General features: G+C 27.3%; 1 protein-coding gene across 1 annotated transcript in view; it reads left to right on the top strand.

Annotated features, from left to right (window-relative positions):
• Positions 1-23,341, top strand: part of LOC136076805 (NACHT, LRR and PYD domains-containing protein 7-like) — a 45,353-nt gene that overhangs the window by 7,360 nt on the left and 14,652 nt on the right. Inside the window, exons 2-3 of the mRNA XM_065790255.1 lie at positions 16,120-16,167; positions 16,737-18,086. Coding sequence (XP_065646327.1) covers positions 16,120-16,167; positions 16,737-18,086 — 1,398 coding nt within the window. The remainder of the gene's footprint in view (positions 1-16,119; positions 16,168-16,736; positions 18,087-23,341) is intronic.

Here is a 23,341-nt window from a genome sequence, read left to right as displayed (position 1 = left end):
TGTTAACCAATCTAATGTGTAAGAAAATGAAACAACCTGCGCAACTTAAAATCATTACTAAAAATCGAGTAATATATGAAAGTAGAAAAATATATGTATATATATATGGCCTGCAAAAATGTAAAGATTTAAACATGTAGTGAAGGATAAAAGAAATTCTCTGAATAATTATGTACATTGCGCGCAAACTACACTTTTGTACTAATGTAATAAACGTAGAAAATAATGTACACTTCTGTACAATGCAATTAGGGCATCCAATACCGGACCAAAAATGGAATACAGGTTTTTCGGTATTAGGTTAATTGAAAACCAAAATACCGGTATTAATACCGGTATTTAGAATTACTAAAAAAAAAATTAAGTAAAACCCAAAACAACAATTAAACGGTTCCAAAACTTTATTTTATTAAAATATTAAAATAGGCCCGCAAAAAACATAAATTATTTAAAGTTTCGTCATTTAAAGATTATCAAATTTTCGTACATAACATTCTCGATGAAGAGAAAGCCCGTTCACGCTCGTTGGGGGAATAGTTAAAATATAATCGTAGACCAACGTCAAGTTGGTACCACGTGTACCGTCTTCCTCAAATATAGAAAGTTCTTTTCGTACCATTTTAGTCAAATCGTTAATATTTCGCTTTGTTTTTGGTACTGTTTTCATTTTTATTTCATTATTTATGGCGATGTCTAGCCGCTCCTTTAATGTCAAGCTCAAAGGTTCGTCTTTGCACATTATGGTATCTTCGTCATCATCTGTTTCTGTAGGAAATGCTGTAGTTTCAATTTGTATGGATGAGAGCCGCTGGATAAGATGCACAATTAACTTTACCAAAGCAGTTTTAGTTAGCTGATCATATGATATCTGAACCAAAATTATTTTGGGCTTGATCTCCTTTATGAAGATATTGTATGAGATAAGATAAATTTGTGCGTCTTTCTTTTATTCTTTTAATTAAGAAGGTCTTTATATTGTTACTTAATGGTCCTACGCCTAAATTTAGCAGCATAATTGCCAGGGTAGCATCAGCTGATAGTAGATTAGCGTCCCTCCGACATAAAGCCTCTACAACCAATTTCACTGGTAACAACATAGAAACTGTTGATAATATTAATTCTAATTCAGATTCCGTAAAATTAATACTCGAGTTTAAGTCAATCAGGGCTTTTTTAATAGAATTTTTTAGTTTATAAAAACGCTCTAGCATAAAAAGTAAGCTGTTCCATCTGGTCTTATTATCTAATATTAATGACAGGTTATTACCCTGTTCAGTTTTTACATAAACTTGAAGGGTTTCATTTTTTGTTGGTGATTGTCTGAACAGCTTTACAACTTTTCTAACTTTGCTTATCAATGAAGCCAAATTATTTGCAAGTTCATTTGAATTTGGTGAGCTCTGAAAAATCTTTAGTCCGTCTAAATGTTCTTCATTATATTCATCGGAAATCTCACCAGCACTATCTTCATCAGATATATATCATAAATAATCATCTGTCGATTCCACAACTGATATTTTATACAAGACGTCAACCACAGCCAAATGGATTCCATGGGTTAGACAAAGTTGTTGGTCGATGGACATTAATCGGCCTACTTTCTTCATAACCGAAGCACCATCTGTGGTAATACATACAATATCGCGATCAATTTTTAAGTTGTGTTCTTTTAGTATGTTTTCAATTAACTTAACACACATTTCTGCTGGGAAATGTCCATTAACTCTTGCTAAACGCAACTTCCAAAATCTATTTTGAGAATGAACATTAATGTTCAAATAATGTCTATTTTTTACTGAAGTCCACTCATCAAACGTAAGACTAAATCGATTTCCTTGACGTTGAAGTTCAGATAATTCTTCTATTATTGAATTTCGAATTTTAGTAGCATATTTCATAACTATTTGGCGAATGGATTCAGATGATTTTGGCACATCAAAACCTCGAGCTACCAGCGATTTTCTTAGCTCATTAGATGTTATAAAAACTCTGAATGGCAAGCCATAGGTGGCCGTCATTTTAGCTAAAACATTTGACAGTGTATCTTCGTCTTCGCTTTTCGTATAAAAAGTTGTAATTTTATTTCTGGGCCTAACGAGTTGCAAATCAGACGAAGTCGAAACACCAGCAGTAGATGGCGAAGTTGAAACTTCAACTTGATAATGTTTCAATAAATTTATTTGGTGAAAAGTCCTTAAATGTGTATGGAGTCCACTAGTCGAGCCACCACAGGTCTTCATTTCTCTAGCACATTTTTTACATTTTGCTGCAACTCCAGACTTTTCGCGCAAAAAGTAATTCCACACAGAGTTTTTATCCTTAAGTCCTTTTTTAAAATCTTCAAATACTTTTGGTTTATCAGCCATGGCAGCACGTCTTTGAATACTATAATTTGCAAAATATGAAAAATAATATTGAAATACAAAATTAATAAATATTAAAAGTTTATAAAAATGAAGATAAAATTATGAACTTATATGAATTTAATATAATTATATGAATTACATATTGAATTATATGAACTTTTCATATAATTATATTTTATTTCGTTAAATGTGTTATACTTTAAACTGACTTCGAATCATAAACAAAAATAATATAAACTACACATATATATACACATCATTTTGCAATCGCAATTCCCAAGGAGTCTTAAAAAGCATGCTTATACAAGCCTATAAGTCATTACTTCCAAAATCGTTTTCTATTTTGAGAATTCATTATTTTAAGCACGTGCAAACCAGTGATTACAAAATATCAAATATCAGACGAGATTTAAAACATGAAAAAAAATATAACATCTCTATATTATATGAATAAAAAAACATAACTAAATATGTAATAGAGATGTAGTTATGTCTTCATATTATATAGATGTTTTTAGGTTTTTCTATCTTACCTATGAATACTTGTGTGTTGAATATTTATTCTTTTTAAATTTATTCTTTGTCTTTATTTGTTGTTGTTATATTTGCAAATATAAACAAATAAAATGAAGCACAACACAACAAAGTTACAAAAAACAAAGTAAAAAATTTTTTTGTTATCCATTTTTATAATCAAAGTTTTTTTCTGTGATATTTTCATGTTTATAACTCTCTAAAAATGTCTGTGTCAAAACACACACAAAGTCTAATGGAACAGTTTCTGTGTGATGAAAAAAATAATTGAAATACCGGTATTTAGAACTCGGTATCGGTAATGGAAAAATGGCCGGTAAACCGGGTTATCGGTATTGGATGCCCAAAATGCAATAAATGTAAAGATGAATACAAGTGCAATAAATGTAAAGATGAATACAAACTGGTGAATACAAGTAAATACAAACAATATTTCTGTACATGTAATAAATGTAGAAATGAATATTTAAAAATAACCTACAACTTTTCCGAACTTTGCATTTCTAAATATACAGGGCAGATGACACGGTTCTCAAAGTTGGGAAGTTGTGGGGAGCACAATTATCAACTACTAAAAAAGGTCCTCCATATCTAAAAACTTCAAAACCTTTGTTAAAAAAAAACGATCTTATATAGAAAAAGTGAGGGGGCTTTGTAGAAAAAGTGAGGGGAGGGGGCAGTGACCCCCTGATCCTCTGGCGTCATCAGTCCTGGTATAATCTCAAATTTTCAACGCCAATCATGTTACCTTTTTTTTATTATTTGTTAGACACAAAGAACATCAATATCGAACTAAACTCACTGAGATATGACTTTTAAATTTGTGATTTGTTATAATCCGACATCTTCCTAAATGAACCAGTTCCCCGTAGGTAAAAAAAAATTTTTCGAATTTTTTTTTTTAATTTTTATTTATTATATATTTTGGCACTATAATATTGATGCTAGAAGTTTCTTTGCTCATTTTTTTTTAAGTGACGTACCCTAATATATATATATATATATATATATATATATATATATATATATATATATATATATATATATATATATATATATATATATATATATATATAAATATATATATATATATATAAATATATATATATATATATATACACATATATATATGTATATATAAATATATATATATATATATATATATATATATATATATATATATATATATATATATATATATATATATATCAGGCCTTGTTAAGAAGCGCTACGCAGCTCGCATTTTGCTTGCGAAAAGGGGTTCAGCAGTTTTGCACTACGCAAAAACTTATATCTTTTAGAATATTTAAATTATCTTTTGATTACCATTAACGTGACGTTTATTCAGAAGAAATAAAGTCGTAAGTAAAAGCATTTAACCGCAATTGTAAAATAATAGATTTTTTTGTTAAAGAAACAGTTTGTTTCATAATTTTTTTTTTGTTATTAAAAATTAGTTAAAAAAAAAAAAGTGTTTTAAGTTTTATCTTAAGGAATTAAATATATAAATTCCTTTTAAATATAAAAATTATTTTTAGTCATAATAAGTTTAAAAAATGCACGATTTATTTTGATGTAAATATTTTATTAATAAGATATTTTGTTTATTGTTAATTCAATAACGTAAAGTTTTAATGAGGTTCATTTAATTTATGAAAATAAATTATGATCATGAATATGTTATCGGTAACTGATAAATAACAAAAAAAAACTTTATTGTTTAAAAACATTATTAAAATGAGTTCACAAATTAAATAAGAAAAAATGTATTAACAGTTAATAAATAACCAAAAACCAAATATAAAATCATAAGAAAATAAACAAATATTTTATGTTTCATGAAAAAAATATTTTTTTCAAAATAAAATTTAGTTCATATTTGAAAAAAATAATAAAAATGATTTTTTTAATAAGAACTAAGATTTTATTTGTAACTTTTGTTATAGTGAGAAAAAAAAAAACTGTTTGTATGATTTTTAACGCGTTAATAAAATAACTTTAATTACAATGCGGTACTAGAAAAGACGCAAGTGACACAATATAACTTCTATTGATGCAAAATATATTTGCTGAGTTGAGTTACTTAGAAATGCGTTACGCGTTTTCGCTACGCAGCGAAATCTCGTAACAAGGCCTGATATATATATACATATATACTAGGGTGTCCCGTTTTCAGGGTCACATTTTATTTTGACTGCTCCAAGCATTTTTCTGCTTCATATATCTGAGAAAATGAGATCTGTGAAGTTTTATTAAAACTTTATTTTTGTGACTACACAAGCCACCTTAAGTTTCAAAAATCATGATTTTTGGGTGAAAAAAGCCTAATTTTACAGTGCTTATGTAGTCACAGTTTGAAAGATACATGCTAATCTTATGTTGAACCATGAACTATTAACCCTCATTAGTTAGAAAAAAATTGGGAGCAGTTTGGATAAAACCCGTAGTTAGGTTTGAAGTGAGTTTAAAAATACGCAGTTGACACAATTTATCCATTTTTATGCGGTTTGACACGGTTGACAAAATCAAACAAAATACTGATCTAATCATTATGAAATGGCTCTAAATCAATTTCCGAACTCTTTTCATACCTAATTAGACCAAAGAAAATTCAAAATGGTTTAAAAAGTACTAGTTACATGTTTAATTTTATATATATATTATACTAGACATATTTTAACCACTAATTCTACAACATATTAACATTTTCTTTCACCCTTTCTTTTCTGGTCCACTGCTAGGAGAAGACCTTGCCTCAGCTCTTCATCATGGCTTCCATCAGCAAAGTCCTGTATAAGCTTAGCATTCCTCTCTGCAGCATCATTAGCTACAGAAATGTTGGAGATAAAATCCTTGAACTTTGTATAGCCAGACAATCTGTTCCACATACTAGGTGGAATCTTCATCCATTCAAGCTGCTGGCTATCCATTTTTAAGATGTTAAATATCAAAATGGATTCTGAATCTACAAACTCAGACAACCTTGGCCCCTCTCCTTCTCTGTCAATGAACCTGATACATTAACTTTTTTATACATAATATTAAACATAAATGACAGAGGCTCCTTTTCCTTTGAATCATTTATCATCAGGATTCTTTCAGCAATTTCAGTCTTTTCCTCATCTGACACTCCAGTAAACTAAATGGGATCAAAGTTGGATGAAGATATCATGTATGGTTTGCAATGCTATCAAGAAATTTGGCTGCAACATTAGGTCTGCTCTTCATGTATGACTTCATCTCCCAGATTGCTTCTATGTCATGTCTTGGAGAAATTACAGTCAAATTACAGACTAGGGTAAGAACCACTTTGCATAATACAATGGTACAAACTCAGAGATGGCCTCAACTTCTTTTTTTGTAGAATCTGTGTAAACAATATCTGTCATTTGGCTCAGAATTTGCAGCTTCATGTAATATGTAGCCTGTGCCTTAAACCATATTAAATGTAATACAAAGATTTTAAAGTTACTTGAATTAAATTTATTTAAAAAATTTTTTTCTTTAACATAGTTTAGAAATTTTAGCAGTAAAAAAAATTGTAAAACAGAGTGTTTTATAATTTTTAAAAGAGTTAGAATTTGTTGAAATGTTTTTTATCTAATAAAAAAATATTTCACAAATGTTTTTTTAACACTTAATTACTGGCTCATGTTTTCCGCATAAGCTATTTTAAAAGACTTGATAATAACTTAATTAAAAAAAGTTTTTGCATAGCGTAAATAGCTTAATGTGAAGATAAAATTGCCATTTTGTACGCAAAATTCAAATGGCATGGCATTTTTTTATGTTGGCATCCCATTTAATCATAATTTATGGTATCTTATTAACAAGAGAGCATGTTACATACACTTTTATCTTTTATTTTATACGATTCTCTTTACTTTTTATAATGCAAAGAACTTATGCTAAAATTATATCCATAAATAAATACTGGAGTTTGAAATTAAATTGGGTGCCGAAACCATTTTATTAGTATCAATATTGACCTTGATATTTCAATGTTACTACCAGTCAGCCTCAGAACCATTAAACTGAGTTTTAAATCTGAAACCTCATAAGGAGATATTAGACAGAATTGGATAGCAACTATCAAGAAGACGCAAGCAAAAATTTATGAGTTGAGTCAAGAAGATTCAACATTTATCATGCTAGGCAGGAAACAATGTAACACAGGTTTACATCTACCCGAGCCTAATAGATAAAGAAAGGTGTGAGGCTGATCAACAGAAATACTCTGCTTATCATTTAAGTCTTTGTCAAGGAGGCCTTCTACAAAGCAGTAGCTGGATGCAGTTAACATCTGCCCAAGATGAGTTATTTTATCAAGACACTATCTCTAGTCTTTATGCAATTGTGGGCTCCATGGCAGGGGAATTTTAGCTGAATGCATTTAACATTGCCCAAGAAAAGTATTTTTATCGGGACATCAACTCTAGTGGACTAACCTACTCAACCATGAGCCCCAAGGCATATATATATATATATATATATATATATATATATATATATATATATATATATATATATATATATATATATATATATATATATCAGGCCTTGTTATGAGATTTTGTTGCATAAGGAAAATGTGTATCATTAATAAATGTAACTTTAACATAGCTTTGATAATTATATTGTTAAAAGTTAAGTCATCAGCTCATTTTAACGTACTGGGTTGAAATTTAATTTAATTTAAATTTAATAAACCATGTTTATTAATTATTATTCATTTAAACTAATATAACTAAAAATCTGATGAAACCTAAATTTTGTAATTGTAAAATGTTATATTTCCTTATAATTTATTTCTTAAAACAATCTTATTCTTAACATAATCTTGTTTCCTTATCACAATTTATTTTCTTATGTTATTGTTACATATTTGATGTTTTAACATATTTCAAATCAATTATAAACAGTTTATACAGAGATTTTTGTTACCAATAAGATATTTGTGAACAAAATTTATATTTATAAATAAATTGTCAAAAGAATATAACATGATATTTAATTAATAAGAAACAAAAAACTTTAAATACATTTGTGAAAAGAATTCTTATAAACAAAAAAACTCCTTTTTATAAAATAAAAAAATAAAGTTTTTTATTTGCTTTTACATATTTTAATCTACAATGAAGAGATTAATGTTTCACAATTTAACAAGAAAAAAGTTTCTTAATCTAATAAATATTGCTTAATAAAACTACATTTATATTTCTTTGGAACTATGTTTTACTAACTATTTTTTTCAAAACAAAAAATTACATGTGACTTGGTGGTAATAAATAAGTGCGCAAGCTGAAAAAAGCTCATGTTATACAGGCATGGCAAGCTAAACAAGTTTATAATCTAATTTATAAATATTTGTTTAAAGTTTCAAATACCATAACTCTAGGACACCAAAATAATACACTGTAAAATAAATTTCAAGCTTTATTCATTAAAAATAATCCCATGTTCATCACCATGTTGCACTATAACTCCGAAAACACCAAAAGGGCTTTTTGAAGCATGCTACTAAAAATTATTTGAGGGTTCTTATATAAGTCATAATAGATGTTTTTAAGTCAGTTAGATTACACTTATCCGTTAAAAATATTTATAAGATCATAAAATATATCAAGGACACAAAAAAACACACACTGAAAAACACAAAAAAAGACACCAAGAAGGAAAGTTGTTAGTTTTCTAAAGTAATTACATGGTCACAATATGTTTTTGAAATATCTTTTAATATCTGTAGGACACCAAAAAAGGTACAGAAAAAAAGATCCAGCTGTAAAAATATTTTAAGATTATTATTACTATGTATAATATTTTAATTAAAAAATATATATAATTAATATTATTATGTATAATAATAATAATCTTAAAATATATTTAAAATTTAGACTTGAATAAAATGTATATACACGGCTGACTCTTCATTATATTAGATAATAGTTCATGTTTTCAAAATTGTCAAGCTTTATTCACTAATTTTTTTTTCTTAAATCCAAACTAACTAACAAATACTTGGACACTATAAATTATAGTGCAATGTAAACACTATAAATTATAGTACATGTCCCAGCATTTATTAGTTATTGGATGATTCCATAAAAGATACAATTGTGAAAGTTTGACTTAAAAGTTTTTACACAAAATTAAATTTTATGTCAAACTATCAATTTTTTTTGTTTATATTTCAGAAACCGCATCATGCGGCCTTGGTTTTTGCTCTAGCTGTGAACTATAATAATCACAAAATATATTTAATTTGGTCACAATTTTGGCTGGCTTCTTAAAAATAAATAAAAATAAAACAGGAAAAAAAAAACAAATTAATTAATAAGACAGATATACTGTTCCCACTTTCTTTTCTTAATTACCTGCTTTAACACTGTTCAAAATAGTAAACTATAACACTAACACTTTTTCTTATATAATCAATCACTTCTTTTCTCTTTATAATCAATCACTTCTTTTCTCTTAATAATCAATCACTTCTTTTCTCTTTACAATCAATCACTTCTTTTCTCTTTACAATCAATCACTTCTTTTCTCTTAGGCATTTATGGCTGAATATGTTCTACTAGTGACTAAACTTACTTGTTCCTGTTGTGAACTTTATAAAGACGATTCAATTGAGGAATGAGTCAAATGAAAATATCCAATCTTTTTCTTCATTTAGCAAAGACATAAACTGTATGAAGGAAGATGGAATTATTGTTGAGCATAATGAAAATCAATACCATTTTAAAGTAAACATTGTCACTCATAGTTCGGACAGAAAGGCTTTAAATATTTATTAAGGTCTTGGAGGTTAATATACAAACAGTTCAAGATGGTTTCATCATAAACGGGGATGTTAATTTCATGCAACAAATATTTCTTGACTTAGTAAAAGAGGACAAAACCAATTTGAAAAAATAAAAAAAAATTATGAAATTCAACACAGTCAAAGTTTGACTGCATGTTTGAATGTTAGATCCATTCAGGTTTTACATGGTTTGCTCAGAAGCTTTGATCATTTTATAGTTATATTTAGTTGCAGTTTTTTAGATGTTTCCATGTATGTTCAAAACTTTTTGACACGCTAAAACAATTAAATTTGTAAATAATCTTTTGCAATCAAATGTTTTAATATTGGCAAAGCGACATTAAACTAAACGGTAATTTACTTTTAATAATTGATTACAAAAAGAAAATTTTTAATTTTATTTTTTAAATTATAAAAAGTTAAGTAAGTTTTATTAAGAATTATAATAAATAATTATAAAAATAATAACAGGCCTGGGTCTGTTATTTATATAATTATGTAAACGGTTTACATGAGCATTTATGGCTCTCGCAAAAGTATAATTTTTTCTCTCAAAATAATTGTCATAGTTACTAAAATAAAAAACGTAGTCATTTTAATAATTATTTTTAATAATTCTTAAATTGCCTGCATTCTATTACAGTAAGAATATATAAAACTTTTTTTATAAGCAGTAAAAATAACGCTCGTCTAAATAATTTTTTCATGCTGCAATAAATGACACTTGTTATGTATATATTCTTGTAATATTAATATTACAAAAATATGCTTGACATCAGGCCTTGTTTTAAACCGTTACGCCTAGAGCGATTTACATACGCCTCAAGCGATTTTTACGTACGCATAGAGCGAATTTGGTTAAGCGACTTTATCATTTTTCAACTTTTCAATTATCGGTTAGATAAAAGAAGCAATTAATTTTTAATAAAACCACATTAACTTTTGAATTACGATATGTAAAAATATTTGTTACAAAAGTTTGAAAGTAGTTACGTTAAAAATAATTGTTGTAACTTTTTATTGCAATGATATTTCTTATCTTTTTATAACGATTATATTCAACGTAATTTTACGCTAACCTTTTATCTAAATATTTTACAAAATGAAAAAAGTTCGCCAATCCTTAACTAAATATTTTTTGCAGAGGATTTTAATAAAAAATACAGTAAAAAAACTCAATACAAATCTATATTACAAAAAACATTGATAGTGACGATGATCTTTTAACAGCTAGTCTTCGCGAACTAATTATGTAATAAAAAAAACTATATATTCAAGTTTATATAGATAAATGAATTCATTAAGCTTGATTTTGACTTTTTTAACAGTATATTTTATTTAAGTAGGTACGCAAATAAAAACAAATATTGTTCAATAAATAAATTGAATGTTTCTTAACAAAGATTACCTCATATTTATTCTTCTTCTTTTTATTTTATTACTCTAAAATAAATTGCTTGCTAACGAAAAAAAATAGTTTTGTAATAAAATCAAAATACTTTTGAGTTTGTTTATAAGTTAAGAAACTTAATTTTTTATGAACAATTTTTAACAAATGCTTATTATAAACAGATATGATACGATTTATTAATTATACTTATATTGTTTTATTTTAGTATTTTTTTAAGTTTGCACGATTGCATAGAAATATTTAAAAAGTTTTTTGTTTTGAGAACTATTAACAAAAGAGTTTGCATAGTTAAGACTTTTTTTCCATGCTTTATATAAGGTTACTTTCTATATATATATGTTTGTGTGCCACAAAATTTGAAATCAATTTTTGAAAGCTTTTTTCTCAACCAATTTTGCTCAAATTTTGCACACTTAATCATTTTCAATGACAATACAAGGAAATGGAAAAATTTGACCAACAAAAAGTTAATTAAGTTAACAAAAATTTAATTTGTATTTCCCCATAAGAACACTGAATTAATAAAAAAAAAATTTAAAAACGTAACAGTAATTTTTCATTCTACAAAAGATAACAAAAAAAGAATTTCTAGGCCCAATAGAATTCTGCTTGCATAAAGCATGGATTTGAAAAAAGAATTTTTTTTTGATTTACTAGTATGTAATTTAATTTTTTTTTTGTTTAATAAAATTCAAAAAAAAAAAAAATTTAGTTGTTAAAAACGATTATTCTCTATAGCTGTGTTTTTTTGTGATTTGTTTAAATGTAAAACATTTATAAGATAACGTAAAACATTTATTCATTAAATTCCTGGCAACCGCAATCTTTATAAGTGCAAAAATATGCTCAAAACAGGCATTAAACTTTTTTTATATTTTTTTAAAACGCAAGTGAAAAAACCTAACTTACTCTTTGCTAGTCAAAACAAAATCGCTGTTCAAGTAATTAACAAGGGTTTTCCTTTATCAATATGTTAATATTTTTTGTTTACTCCCGAAGTTTTAAAAAATAAAAAATAATTGTTTTTTTTATTAAATAACGCAATTACAATTTATAGAAATAATGAATATATATATATATATATATATATATATATATATATATATATATATTTTACTTCATAATATTGAACTATAATTGATATTAAAATAACAATTTCAAACACAACAAACTTTTCTTAATATATTCACATTTACAACATTTATACATTGTTTTAGTTAATTGAGTTAATTGTTAAATTAAACCAGTTCGCGGTTATTTATTTATTGTTAAATTAAACCAGTTCGCGGTTATTTATTTATTGCGGTAGTTAAAACACTTAATGTCTGTAAAAAAAAATAAAGATAAGCCTATGACGTCAAATATCGCGTTAAGCTAATGCGTTAAGCACTTTTTTATTTAAAACAAGGCCTGTGACATGGCATGACAAATCTACGCATATGCAAACTTTTGTTTAAAAAAAGACAAAAAAATGGGCGTCATGTTTCTATATGTTTTTGCATATGCATATGCTGATGTTTGCTTAAAATTTTTAAAAACATGCGCTTTACTTCAGCAATATTTTTTCCAAATAATTATGCGATTGATAGTTTTAATTCAGATAAACTGATTTAATTCAGATAGCTTTAATTCAGATAAACCCAATTTTTTTCAGCCATTTGTTATTGTAATAATTTGGAACTACCTATATTTATAAACAGTAATGTACTCAATGAGTCGTCTAGCCTTCATCTTCTAGGGTTAACTCTTACTTCTGATCTTTCTGGGAAACCATATATCAAATCCATTGCAAAATTAGCATCTGCTAAGGTTGCTTCTCTTTATCGAGCTTGACACTTTCTTACTCTGGATTCTATTCTTTATCTCTATAAATCTTAAATCCATCCTTGTATGAAATACTGTTGCTATATTTGGGGTAGAACTTCCAATGATGCCCTATCCCTAGACAAGGTGCAAAAAAGCATTGTAAACATAGTTGGACCTGCTCTTGCAGCCAACCTCCAACCATAATCACATTGTTGTAATGTTGCTTCTCTTTCTCTTATAAAACTAAAATTTTGTATTTAACAATTAATTTTTTAAATGAATAAACAGATAGCTCGCGCTATCGCCAAAAGCTCTCCTTAGAAGCTGTTTAGAGGAGCAGCTTGTATGGCTCACCATGTTCGTTTTAGGAGAGCTTTTTGCCGTTCTGTCACTCATTTACTCCTGCCGAGGCCTGTAATAATATAGAATAATTTTTTATTCTTTAAATGTACATCTTTTAAAAATGTTTGTACAATCGATTTTATAAAAATAAGTAACTTTCAACAACAACTGCGTTGTCAATAAAATTAAATATGTCTGGCGCATTGATGGTGATGATGATGATGTCTGGCGCAGTGATGGTGATGATGATGATGATAAAATCATGATGATTATTATGGTAATGATAATTATGATGATCATGTTGATAATATTGATGTTTATACAGGGATATATATAGATATATATATATATATATATATATATATATATATATATATATATAAAATATAACATGAGAGAATAAAAAAAAATACTTGAAGGTGTATAATTGTTTATGCAGCCCTGGTCGCAAACCCAGCCCCACCTATATTTTATCAAACCTGGCCCCGGCTGCAGTCAAGTTTCTACCCCGGTTGCTTACTATACTCCATTAAATTAAAAACCTGCCAATGAAGTTAAATTTAGTATAAAAATCTATAAAAAAATATAAATCCAGTAAAAAAAAAATTAACTCTTTGCTCTCAACTTTGAAGTTTAGAGGCTAATTCCACTGCCAAAATACAAGCATGAAAAATTTACACCCAAATTTTGACAAAATTGAATGGATGCATTTTGATGGATGACAAGACTTAAATAAAATGTGACTTTTGTCAACTTCCTGGTGACAAATATTATACTTCAATTGTTCATAGAAGTGTAAGCAACAAGTATAAATACAAACTTGTGGACTAATTTGGCAAGCAATTTATAGTTGTGGAAAAAAAAAGAGTAGGGCTTTTGTAATGTCATCAACTTTGACATTGAAAATTTATGTTTAAAGTGCCTTCAAAAGTGACTTTTACCACTCATTCAATCAAATGCTAGACCTTGTTTGTTTTGACCTGACTTAATGTCTTTGTGCCACTATACTAAAAAAACTTTGGAAAGGTATAAATTGAGAAAGGTTAAAAGCTCAATCAAAAGAGTTGCTCACAATTTCAGCCGATCAAAAAACATTGGGGTTTTGGCAAAGGGTATTTGTATAAAACAGGCAATACTATTAATTCAGTACATAAACTGCTGAAAGCAGGGTTAACCATTATCAAAAAAATGACAATAACAATTGTGCAGGAATTAATGGGCACCATTACCAGTAATGTATGATTATATTTTAGAAATAAAGAAAAATTTATGATACTAAAAGTATATATTTTTTATACTTTTTTTTATACTCATTAATTTCTTAACTTTATATTAAAATTAAAAAAATTTGTAAAAAATAGATATTTTAAATCTTTTTGAAAAGATTTTTCTTTCTCATTTTTTTCGATCTCATGCTTTAAGAGTGAGCTGAGTTTTACTTCTATCTATAAAGAAATGGTTTATTTCTCCCCAAACTGAGCAAATGGAAATATTATCCTAAAATACTAATATAGTAGTTTTTTACCATATCCCTTCATGCTATAAAAACTTTTACTCCAGTTTTCTCAATTTGCACATCAAAATAACCTAACTCTTATCTAAGATAAGAGCTATAAGGTTTTTTTGATGAAAATGCAGACTTAAAAAAATTAAGGTTGTAACATGTATAAAAAAGGAAAACATGAAGATGATTCATCTTCATGTTTTCCTTTTTTATACATTTTACAACCTTCATTTTTTTAAGTCTGCAGTTAACCGTTTCCTAACTTTTTAACCTATCCTCTATTTTAAAGTAACCCATAACTTAATTGCAACTTTGCTTGAAATTGCTTGCAACCTTGTTAGAAGTAATTTAGAGAGTAAAAAATTATAATATTTAAAGAATTATAAATTTTTTTCTAGTCCTGCTATAAACCTCTGCTAAATCCTATAATTTTGCCAGGGCCAGAGCCGGGTTTGCAAAAAGTCTTATTTTTAGTTAGGTTTGGGGCTTGGGCCCCAGTCACTTCCTATCAAGCTATAGCATAATTGATTTGTTCCTCTTGTGGCTCACTCCTACTTATCCTCCCAGTTATTAACATTAATTTTGGGTCACTGTATGATAATGTAAAGTTATGCAATTAGTTATTAAAAAAAGCATCCGGTAATGATAGAAATGAAAAAAGAAATTTTTTATTCATTTAATATTTTCTTGTCACAAAAATGTTTTTATACCGCTGTGATTTAGCAAAAGAATGCGTGTTACAGTATTACCATTAAATAAGGTTTAATAAATTTCCTTTAAAAAATTATGCTTCAACATTTTAAAGTACATCTACATTTAAGCGACATCTTTGTTGTGTTAAATATTATGTGTTTTATAAAAATAAATTATAGAACCTTTTTTATTTTTTAATTGTAATAAATTCATTTTTTTTATGATTGAACTTTTTATCTAACTGCATTTAAATAAAGATTTCAAAAGTCTTTAACTATATAAAAAAGGTATTTCAGGCTAAAATTAAATGTGGTATAATAGTGTATTATACATGAAAATTAAAATTTCCTCTGGAAAGTACCTCACTTAATAATTCTTCACACAGCGGCCAAGCAATGAATAATTTCCTACTGCCCAAGCAATGAATAATTTCCTACTGCTAAGCGCCATACATTTTATTTTTTTCTCACGCAATTTTATTATTTTTTAACATTTATTAATTAACTTTATTTTTTTTAAATAATGTTATAGTAAAAATTGTTACAATAGGTATAACTAATAGTTATACCTATTGTATATATATAGAAATGAAAACTATAATTAACTATAATAAGTTTATTAAAAGTATTAATTTCAAGTTTACACAACTATCGTTTAGATTCTTTAAATTCATCAGTAGTCACTTGCAGATGTAATGTCAAGAAAGGTATATATTAAATTATAATTATTATATTAATGATGATGATGTAATTATTAATTATGATGATGATGATGATGACAGCTCTTGGAGTTAGGGTCAGCATTCAACAATGCTGACTGTTGACCTAGAAGTGTTTGAGGTCAGCAAGATAATAGCTGACCTTGCTTTTATGTTTTATTGTAAAACTTTTTGTCAAATTTCTTTTGCCAACTTGATGCTGACTTTTAACAGATTAATGTCAGCAAATTATTGCCAACCTCATTTTTTCCTAGTTCTGAGGGCTGTGATGATGATGATCATGATGATGATGATGATCATGATCATGATAATGATGATGATCATGATCATGATGATCATGATGATCATGACGATCATGATGATGATGATGATGATCATGATGATGATGATGATGATCATGATGATGATGATGATGATGATGATGATGATGATGATGATGATGATCATGATGATGATCATGATGATGATCATGATGATCATGATGATGATGATAATGATGATGATATTATTGATATTGATTATATAATTATGATGATGATTTAAATTATTATTTTTAGATATATCTGAAATATGCACAGCACTTAAAAGTTATTATCTTACAAATTATGGGAAAATTAATGAAATTCAACCCCCATTAAAATCACCCGCAAATGTTGATCTAATGAATAAATTTGTTGATCTATGTATCGTTGATGCAGTTAATACTCAAAGAGATGCTATTTATATTGTTGAACGAAAGAAATTTCTGGAGAAGCAATTGCGTTATACACCCATTCCATATAATGAAATATTTATAAAAGAAAAATCTGTAATATTAATATCTGGAATAGCTGGTATTGGGAAAACATGGTTGCTTAGAAAATGTTTGCTTGATTGGTCAAATGATCAAATTTGGAAAAATGTCAAACTTGTGTTTTATTTGGAATGCAGGAAGCTCAATCAATATCAAAATATTTCTAATATTAATGAATTACTAAATGTTTTCTATGAAGATGTTATAAATGATTTTAATATTAGTAATCATCCTGCACTGTTTATAATTGATGGATTAGATGAGTTTAAATATTTAAATGAGTTAATAAATCACAATTGGAGTTGTAATTATCCAATTGTAAATGCTTTAACAGAAATTCAAAAATACAAATGTGTAGTTGCTGGTAGAGTTTATGCAATTGATCAATACCAAAGTATATCTACTGAGCATAGTGACAAGTTAACCATTCAAATAATGGGATTTAATGAAAATGGAATAAATAATTACATAGAAAATAATGTTTTAGAAGAAAGAAAAGATGTTGTGAAAGCAACATTAAAGGAATCTCCGATTGCAAAATCCATGTCATCTGTTCCATTTTATTTATCTTCTATGTGTAAGATTATTAGTGACTCAAAAAATGTAGATTTAAATTCTTTTTTAACAATGACAGATTTGTATGCAAATATTTTTTTATACTTTTTGCAAAAACACATCTTCAAAAACAATGAATTGATTTATCAGATAATGGAAAACGATTTCAATAAAAAATATGTTTTAAATATTTGTAAAATTGCATATCAATTGTTTGTTGAAAATAAAGTAATTTTTTCTAAAGAAGACATTCAAACTTTTATCATTGACTTTGATGAAAATAAAGACAATTTTTTTGGATTTATAGAAAGAATTGAAACAAATCTAGGTTGTTACTATCAATTTGCACATCTAACATTAATGGAGTTTTGTGCATCTGTATATGCATATAACTGTTTAAGTAGTGAAGAGATTATGGCTGATAAAAGGTTGGAGAGTTGTTTATCAATGATTTGTGGATTAACCAATAAAAACCAAAATAGTTTATTAAAATTTCTTGTTAATCTGATTCCTTCAAAGCAATCTTTTAAAGAATCTTTATTTTTGTTTTCTATTTTAGGTAAGTCCTTAATGCTTTCTTGCATTATTTTAAGTCTTTTTAAATAAAGACACAGATGTTTAAAGTATATTATAATATTGAAATTATATTGAAAGTATTTTCTGTTAATAAAATTTTGTTTTCTGTTAATTTTCATTAAAATATATATATAGAATAAAAAGTTCATCTAACATTATTTAGATAAGTTTTGACATAATTTGTATCATTATTTTGCTAAATGATTGAATCTATTCTTTTATATTTAGTATGTTTAACAATATTTGGATTTCTCAAAATAGTAGACTATTCTTTTTTTTTGGTATAATCAAATATAATTAGTTTTTCATAATTTAGATTTTTTTAGATTTTTTTTTTAGGAAATAAGCATTTAAAAATACGTAAGTTGTTTGGCACAAGTCTCTATCTGCATATACTGTTTTTTTTAAAGATTTTTTTTATAGTATGGAGTGTAAAACAAAGCATGAATAAAATGCTTTTATATCTCATGAATAAAATATTGATTTTCATCAAACATAAAATAATTTTAAATAAAGTAACCAATTGTCTTGAAAGACAAGTTTAAGGCATTCCTTTAATAACTATTATGTCTATAAAAGTCATTAAAATTTAAACAGCCAAAAAAATACAGTAAGAATGTATGTTTTAAGCAAATTTCCTAATTGTTTGTTTTTCAGAAACATTTATTACGTGTTTATTTTAACATTACGCGGAATAAACATTTTATCATGTTTATTCTGGGTAGTTATGCTGAGTGCACTTTCTGTAAACTTAGGGGTCGTCCATAAATTATGTACGCCAAAAATTTTGAATTTGGGCACCCCTCCCCCCTGATGTCATGTGTACTTTTAAGTCCCCACCCTTAAAAAAATACGTACGTTTTTCAAATACTAACTTTTTTTTTTTAATTAAAAAGTTTATTGAAAAAAAAAAGGTGGAGGAGGTACCTTAGATACTTTATATGACCCCAAAGTGTTTTGTTTGTGGCACAGGATCCCAATTTAAAAAAGGTCTTCAAATATATACAAATTTATCAATATGTTTGCTTGGCTGAGAGGATAATGTTATGTACTTAATCAGTGGAGACTGATTCCTGGTAATGCCCTGTTATACTTTTTTTTGTTTTAATAACGAATCAAATAAAAATAAACTATACTTAAGGCAGACATTTTTTTCAGGCACCCCTCTTAAGTAAGTCCGTAAAAATTCAGTTTTATGCGAGATCATTAGTATTGAAAACAAAGCCTAAAACCCTGTGCTGAAGGTAGGCTACCCATACCCCTTAATTGGAAGGAGGAGGCAGCAAATTTTTTGGCCTTTTGCTAATTTTTTGCCCTTTTGCTAATTTTAGGAGCTTTTTTTTTTTTTAGCAAAAACAAGCTGTAAAATTTGGAAGATTTTGAGACCCTAATGACATGTTTTTTTTGTGGGGCCTCCACAGGATTTTTTGATGTTGTAGATAGGACATATTCACACATTGTGTGTAAATGTACCCCAAAAAACTTAGAGATACATTTCCTGCTATATCTTGAAAAATACAAGTCTAATTTATATACTTTTGTTGTGTGCTTATGACTAAGTTAATCCTTATGAATAAGTTAATCCTTATGAACTCTTGTTGGTTTTTGATCTAATATCCATAAATTGAAACCTCATATTCGTTTCTGTAAAATATAAATAATTACTCTTTTATAAAATTTTCTTAGATTGATGGAAATTTTTGATTAGTTGTCTGATAAATAGGTTCAATAAAAAGATATGCTAAAACAAGAGCGAAGAAAAGAAAGTTTTACAAATTAGAAAAGGATTTTCTAAATAATTCCAATGCTTTACAACAAACTGTTTTGTCTCGACATTCACCAAGCAATGTAAGTGGATCAGCATCTGGAAAAAAAAAAAATTTGTCTCGTTTAGATGTAGAAAACTTTGATTATATAGAAAAAAAGTGTAATATAATTATGAACTCAAATTTATTTTCAATTTGTTGAAAGCCATTGGAAGATCCCCAGAATGTTATTCTTCAATCAATATTGTACACAACATTAATAAAAAAGAGGGTCTTTCTCACACCTAATCCTAATTTCTTGTCTAGATTGTACTTGGGCGATGAACTTTTTAACTTCGAAATCAATAGAAAATAAAAATGAAGTAATCAAAGGTAAAAAAATGAAAGAAGTTAACTTACATGCTGTGTTTTTCAAAAAATGGGGCACGGATACACAGCAATTAATACTTTTTGTTGTTTAATGAATATGCCTCCTGGTACGACTAAACGTGGTTACCATAACATTGATAACAAACTTCATCTTGCTTATATTGAAACCTCTAGCAAGAGTACAAAAAAAGCCTCAGAGAACATACATATGGAAAAACTTGGTGAAAATTATGATGAATCATTAATTGTCAATATTGCTGTTAGTTTAGATGGTTCATGGCAGCACAGAGGATACTCCTCAACAAATGGTATAGTCACAGCAATATCTCATGGAAAGTGTATTGATGTTGCTGTTCAGACAAAAAGTTGTAACCCCTCCAAGGTATGGTTAAGAAGGTACTCCGGCTTACGAAAACTGGAAGATCCCACATAACTGCAAGATCAATCATAAGGATAGCTCAGGAAGTATGGAGTCTGTAGGCACTGTACAAATATTCAAGCGATTTATCAAGGAGCCTAAATTCAAGTACTTAACATACATTGGAGATGGAGATACCAAGTATTATATGCAAGTTTGTGATGCAAATCCATACCCAGGAGAAATTATTGAGAAAACAAAATGCATTGGACATGTTCAGAAGAGAGTTGGGGCAAGACTAGAAATGTTGTGAGATCGTTACAAAGGTTATAGATTACCAGATGGAAAATACATTAACTGATAAATGGATAAATTCTTTTCAAAACTAATATGGAATAGCAATACGCCGAAATATTGATAGTCTATATGGGATGAAAAAGGCTGTTGCTGCGGTACTTTTTCACTACGCACAATCTGACAACTTAGAGCAACAACACCAGTTTTGCCATAAAGGTTCAAGTTCATGGTGTAAGTATCATTCAGACCAGAAAAATTAAATCAGGATACACAGTAATTAATACTTTTTATCATTCAGACCAGGAAAATTACAAATCAAAGCGTATTCCAAAAGCTATAATTGAGCTCATTAAACCAATTTTTTCTTACAAAGATCTTGACAGTGATGAATCGCTCAGGAAATGTTTACATGGCCAAAATCGAAATGTCAATGAATCGCTAAATGGAATGGTCTGGACTCATGCACCCACAAGAGTACATGTGGAAAGAACAGTTGTTGAGATTGCTTTGACCTCTGCAATAATTAGCTTCAATAATGGTGTTCAGGGTTTACTACCAGTATTTTACAACAAAAAGTTATCTAAATATAGATTATGTATGCGTTAAACAGAATGAGGTAAAAAGTACAGATGACACAAAAAACAGGAGGAAAAAGCTAAGAGCTATTAAAAAAGCCTTTATTGACCAACATAACAAAGCAGAAGGTATATAAAACCACCAATGTTGTATAACATACAACAGTGGTGGTTTTAGTAGGTTTTATTGTGTAAAAATCTTTAGTATTTTTTTAAATTGCGTTTTTCTAACAAATCACTTTTTGTGTATCTTAATTTTTTAACAAAGATAACTTTTTAACCGCTCATTGGAATTTTTTCAAATTTTCAGCAATTATTCTTGAGTGCATTTGTGATATGCTAAACCAAAGAAAATTAACTTTTTTTATATTAAAGTATTAAAATTTAAATTTTAGCAAGTTGTACTTATACTTTTTTCTTTTTATTGATAAAATTTAATGATTTTAAAGTTATTAAATGTTGTTTATTGTATAATTTTTAATTCAGCACATTTTTTGAACACATATAAAACTGCTTATAAAGTTTGGTTTGTAGAAGATGTATGGTTCTCAAGATATTCTTGTTTAAAAAAGGTCCATTTTTTTGCCTAAATTTTGCCAATTTATGTGCATAATTCTTGAGCAGGGGGGTAAAAAAAATTAATTGTGTTACTTTTTGAAATGATTTAATCTAACACTTTCAGAAAATCATAAAACTAATTTTAAATTTATTGACAGATTTTCAATTTCATTGAAAAATATTGTAAATTACAAAAGTTATGACTATGCAAAATTTAAAGCCCCTCTTTTTTTTTTTTTTGGGAGGGGGGTCAGAAAATTTGTGCTTATGCATGTGTGTGCTTAGAAGGAAACTATACCCTCTACTCTCTATACCATACATCTTTTTATGTTGAAAACTAGGATCTTTAGTCTGAATTTTAACTTTTCTATTGATTAGCTGGTTAATTGTGATAAATTAGAAAATCGAAGTACGTACTTTTAAATTGAAAAAATGTTTTTTAATAAAAACATTTTGTTAAAATTTATGATTCTGATTTTGTTATTACATAAATTGATTTTGTTATTAAAATATATATATATATATATATATAGATATATATATATATATATATATATATATGTATATATATATATATATATATATATATATATATATATATACATACATATATATATATCACTGTGCTCTCCTGAGACCGCCAGGGTAAATTTTGGTTTACTCTAATTTTTTTTGTTTAATTATTAATATTGGGTTTAGGTAAGTGTTTTAAAATGATTTTTAAAATCTAAACTAACTTTTAAACATATTTTTTTTGTAAAAATAGTTTTTACCTAAAATAACATATGGAGGGGAGGGGATAATATGGGGAGGGCGGGGATTTTTTTTCAAAGTTTATAGGGTATTACACCTCTAAAACAATTTTAGTTAAAAGAATACAACTTTGAAATGAAAAAATGAGATCTTTTATGATAAAATTGATATAAATTCTTAGTTAACAATATAACATCAATGCAATAAATGTACCAATTTAACATGAATTATTGAAATTCCTTATAAAATAATTCAATCACTTCAAAGTTCACAATAATTAAAAATTTTAAAAAAGGAGAGAAAAGGACTACTTGAAACTGTTTATACCTAACTCAATTACACTTTTTTTAAGCTGTTTTGCATAATAATTGTGTTCCAAATGACGCTTTTATCGCTTCTATACTTGACAGTGATAGTAGTGATCACCTTCTCCTGCCTGCTCGGCATATACACCAAGCTTAAACTGACTATGCTGAAGAAAAGGAAAATGATGACATAAAATATGAACTTTCCATCTAATATTAAATTGGTAGTTAAACTTTTTCAAAAGATGAAGCTGCAG

The sequence above is a fragment of the Hydra vulgaris genome, chromosome 02 (genome assembly GCF_038396675.1).
Source record: "Hydra vulgaris chromosome 02, alternate assembly HydraT2T_AEP".
Lineage (NCBI taxonomy): Eukaryota > Metazoa > Cnidaria > Hydrozoa > Anthoathecata > Hydridae > Hydra > Hydra vulgaris.
The sequence above is the reverse complement of the archived record's forward strand: the minus strand, read 5'-3'. Positions and strand labels throughout refer to the sequence as shown.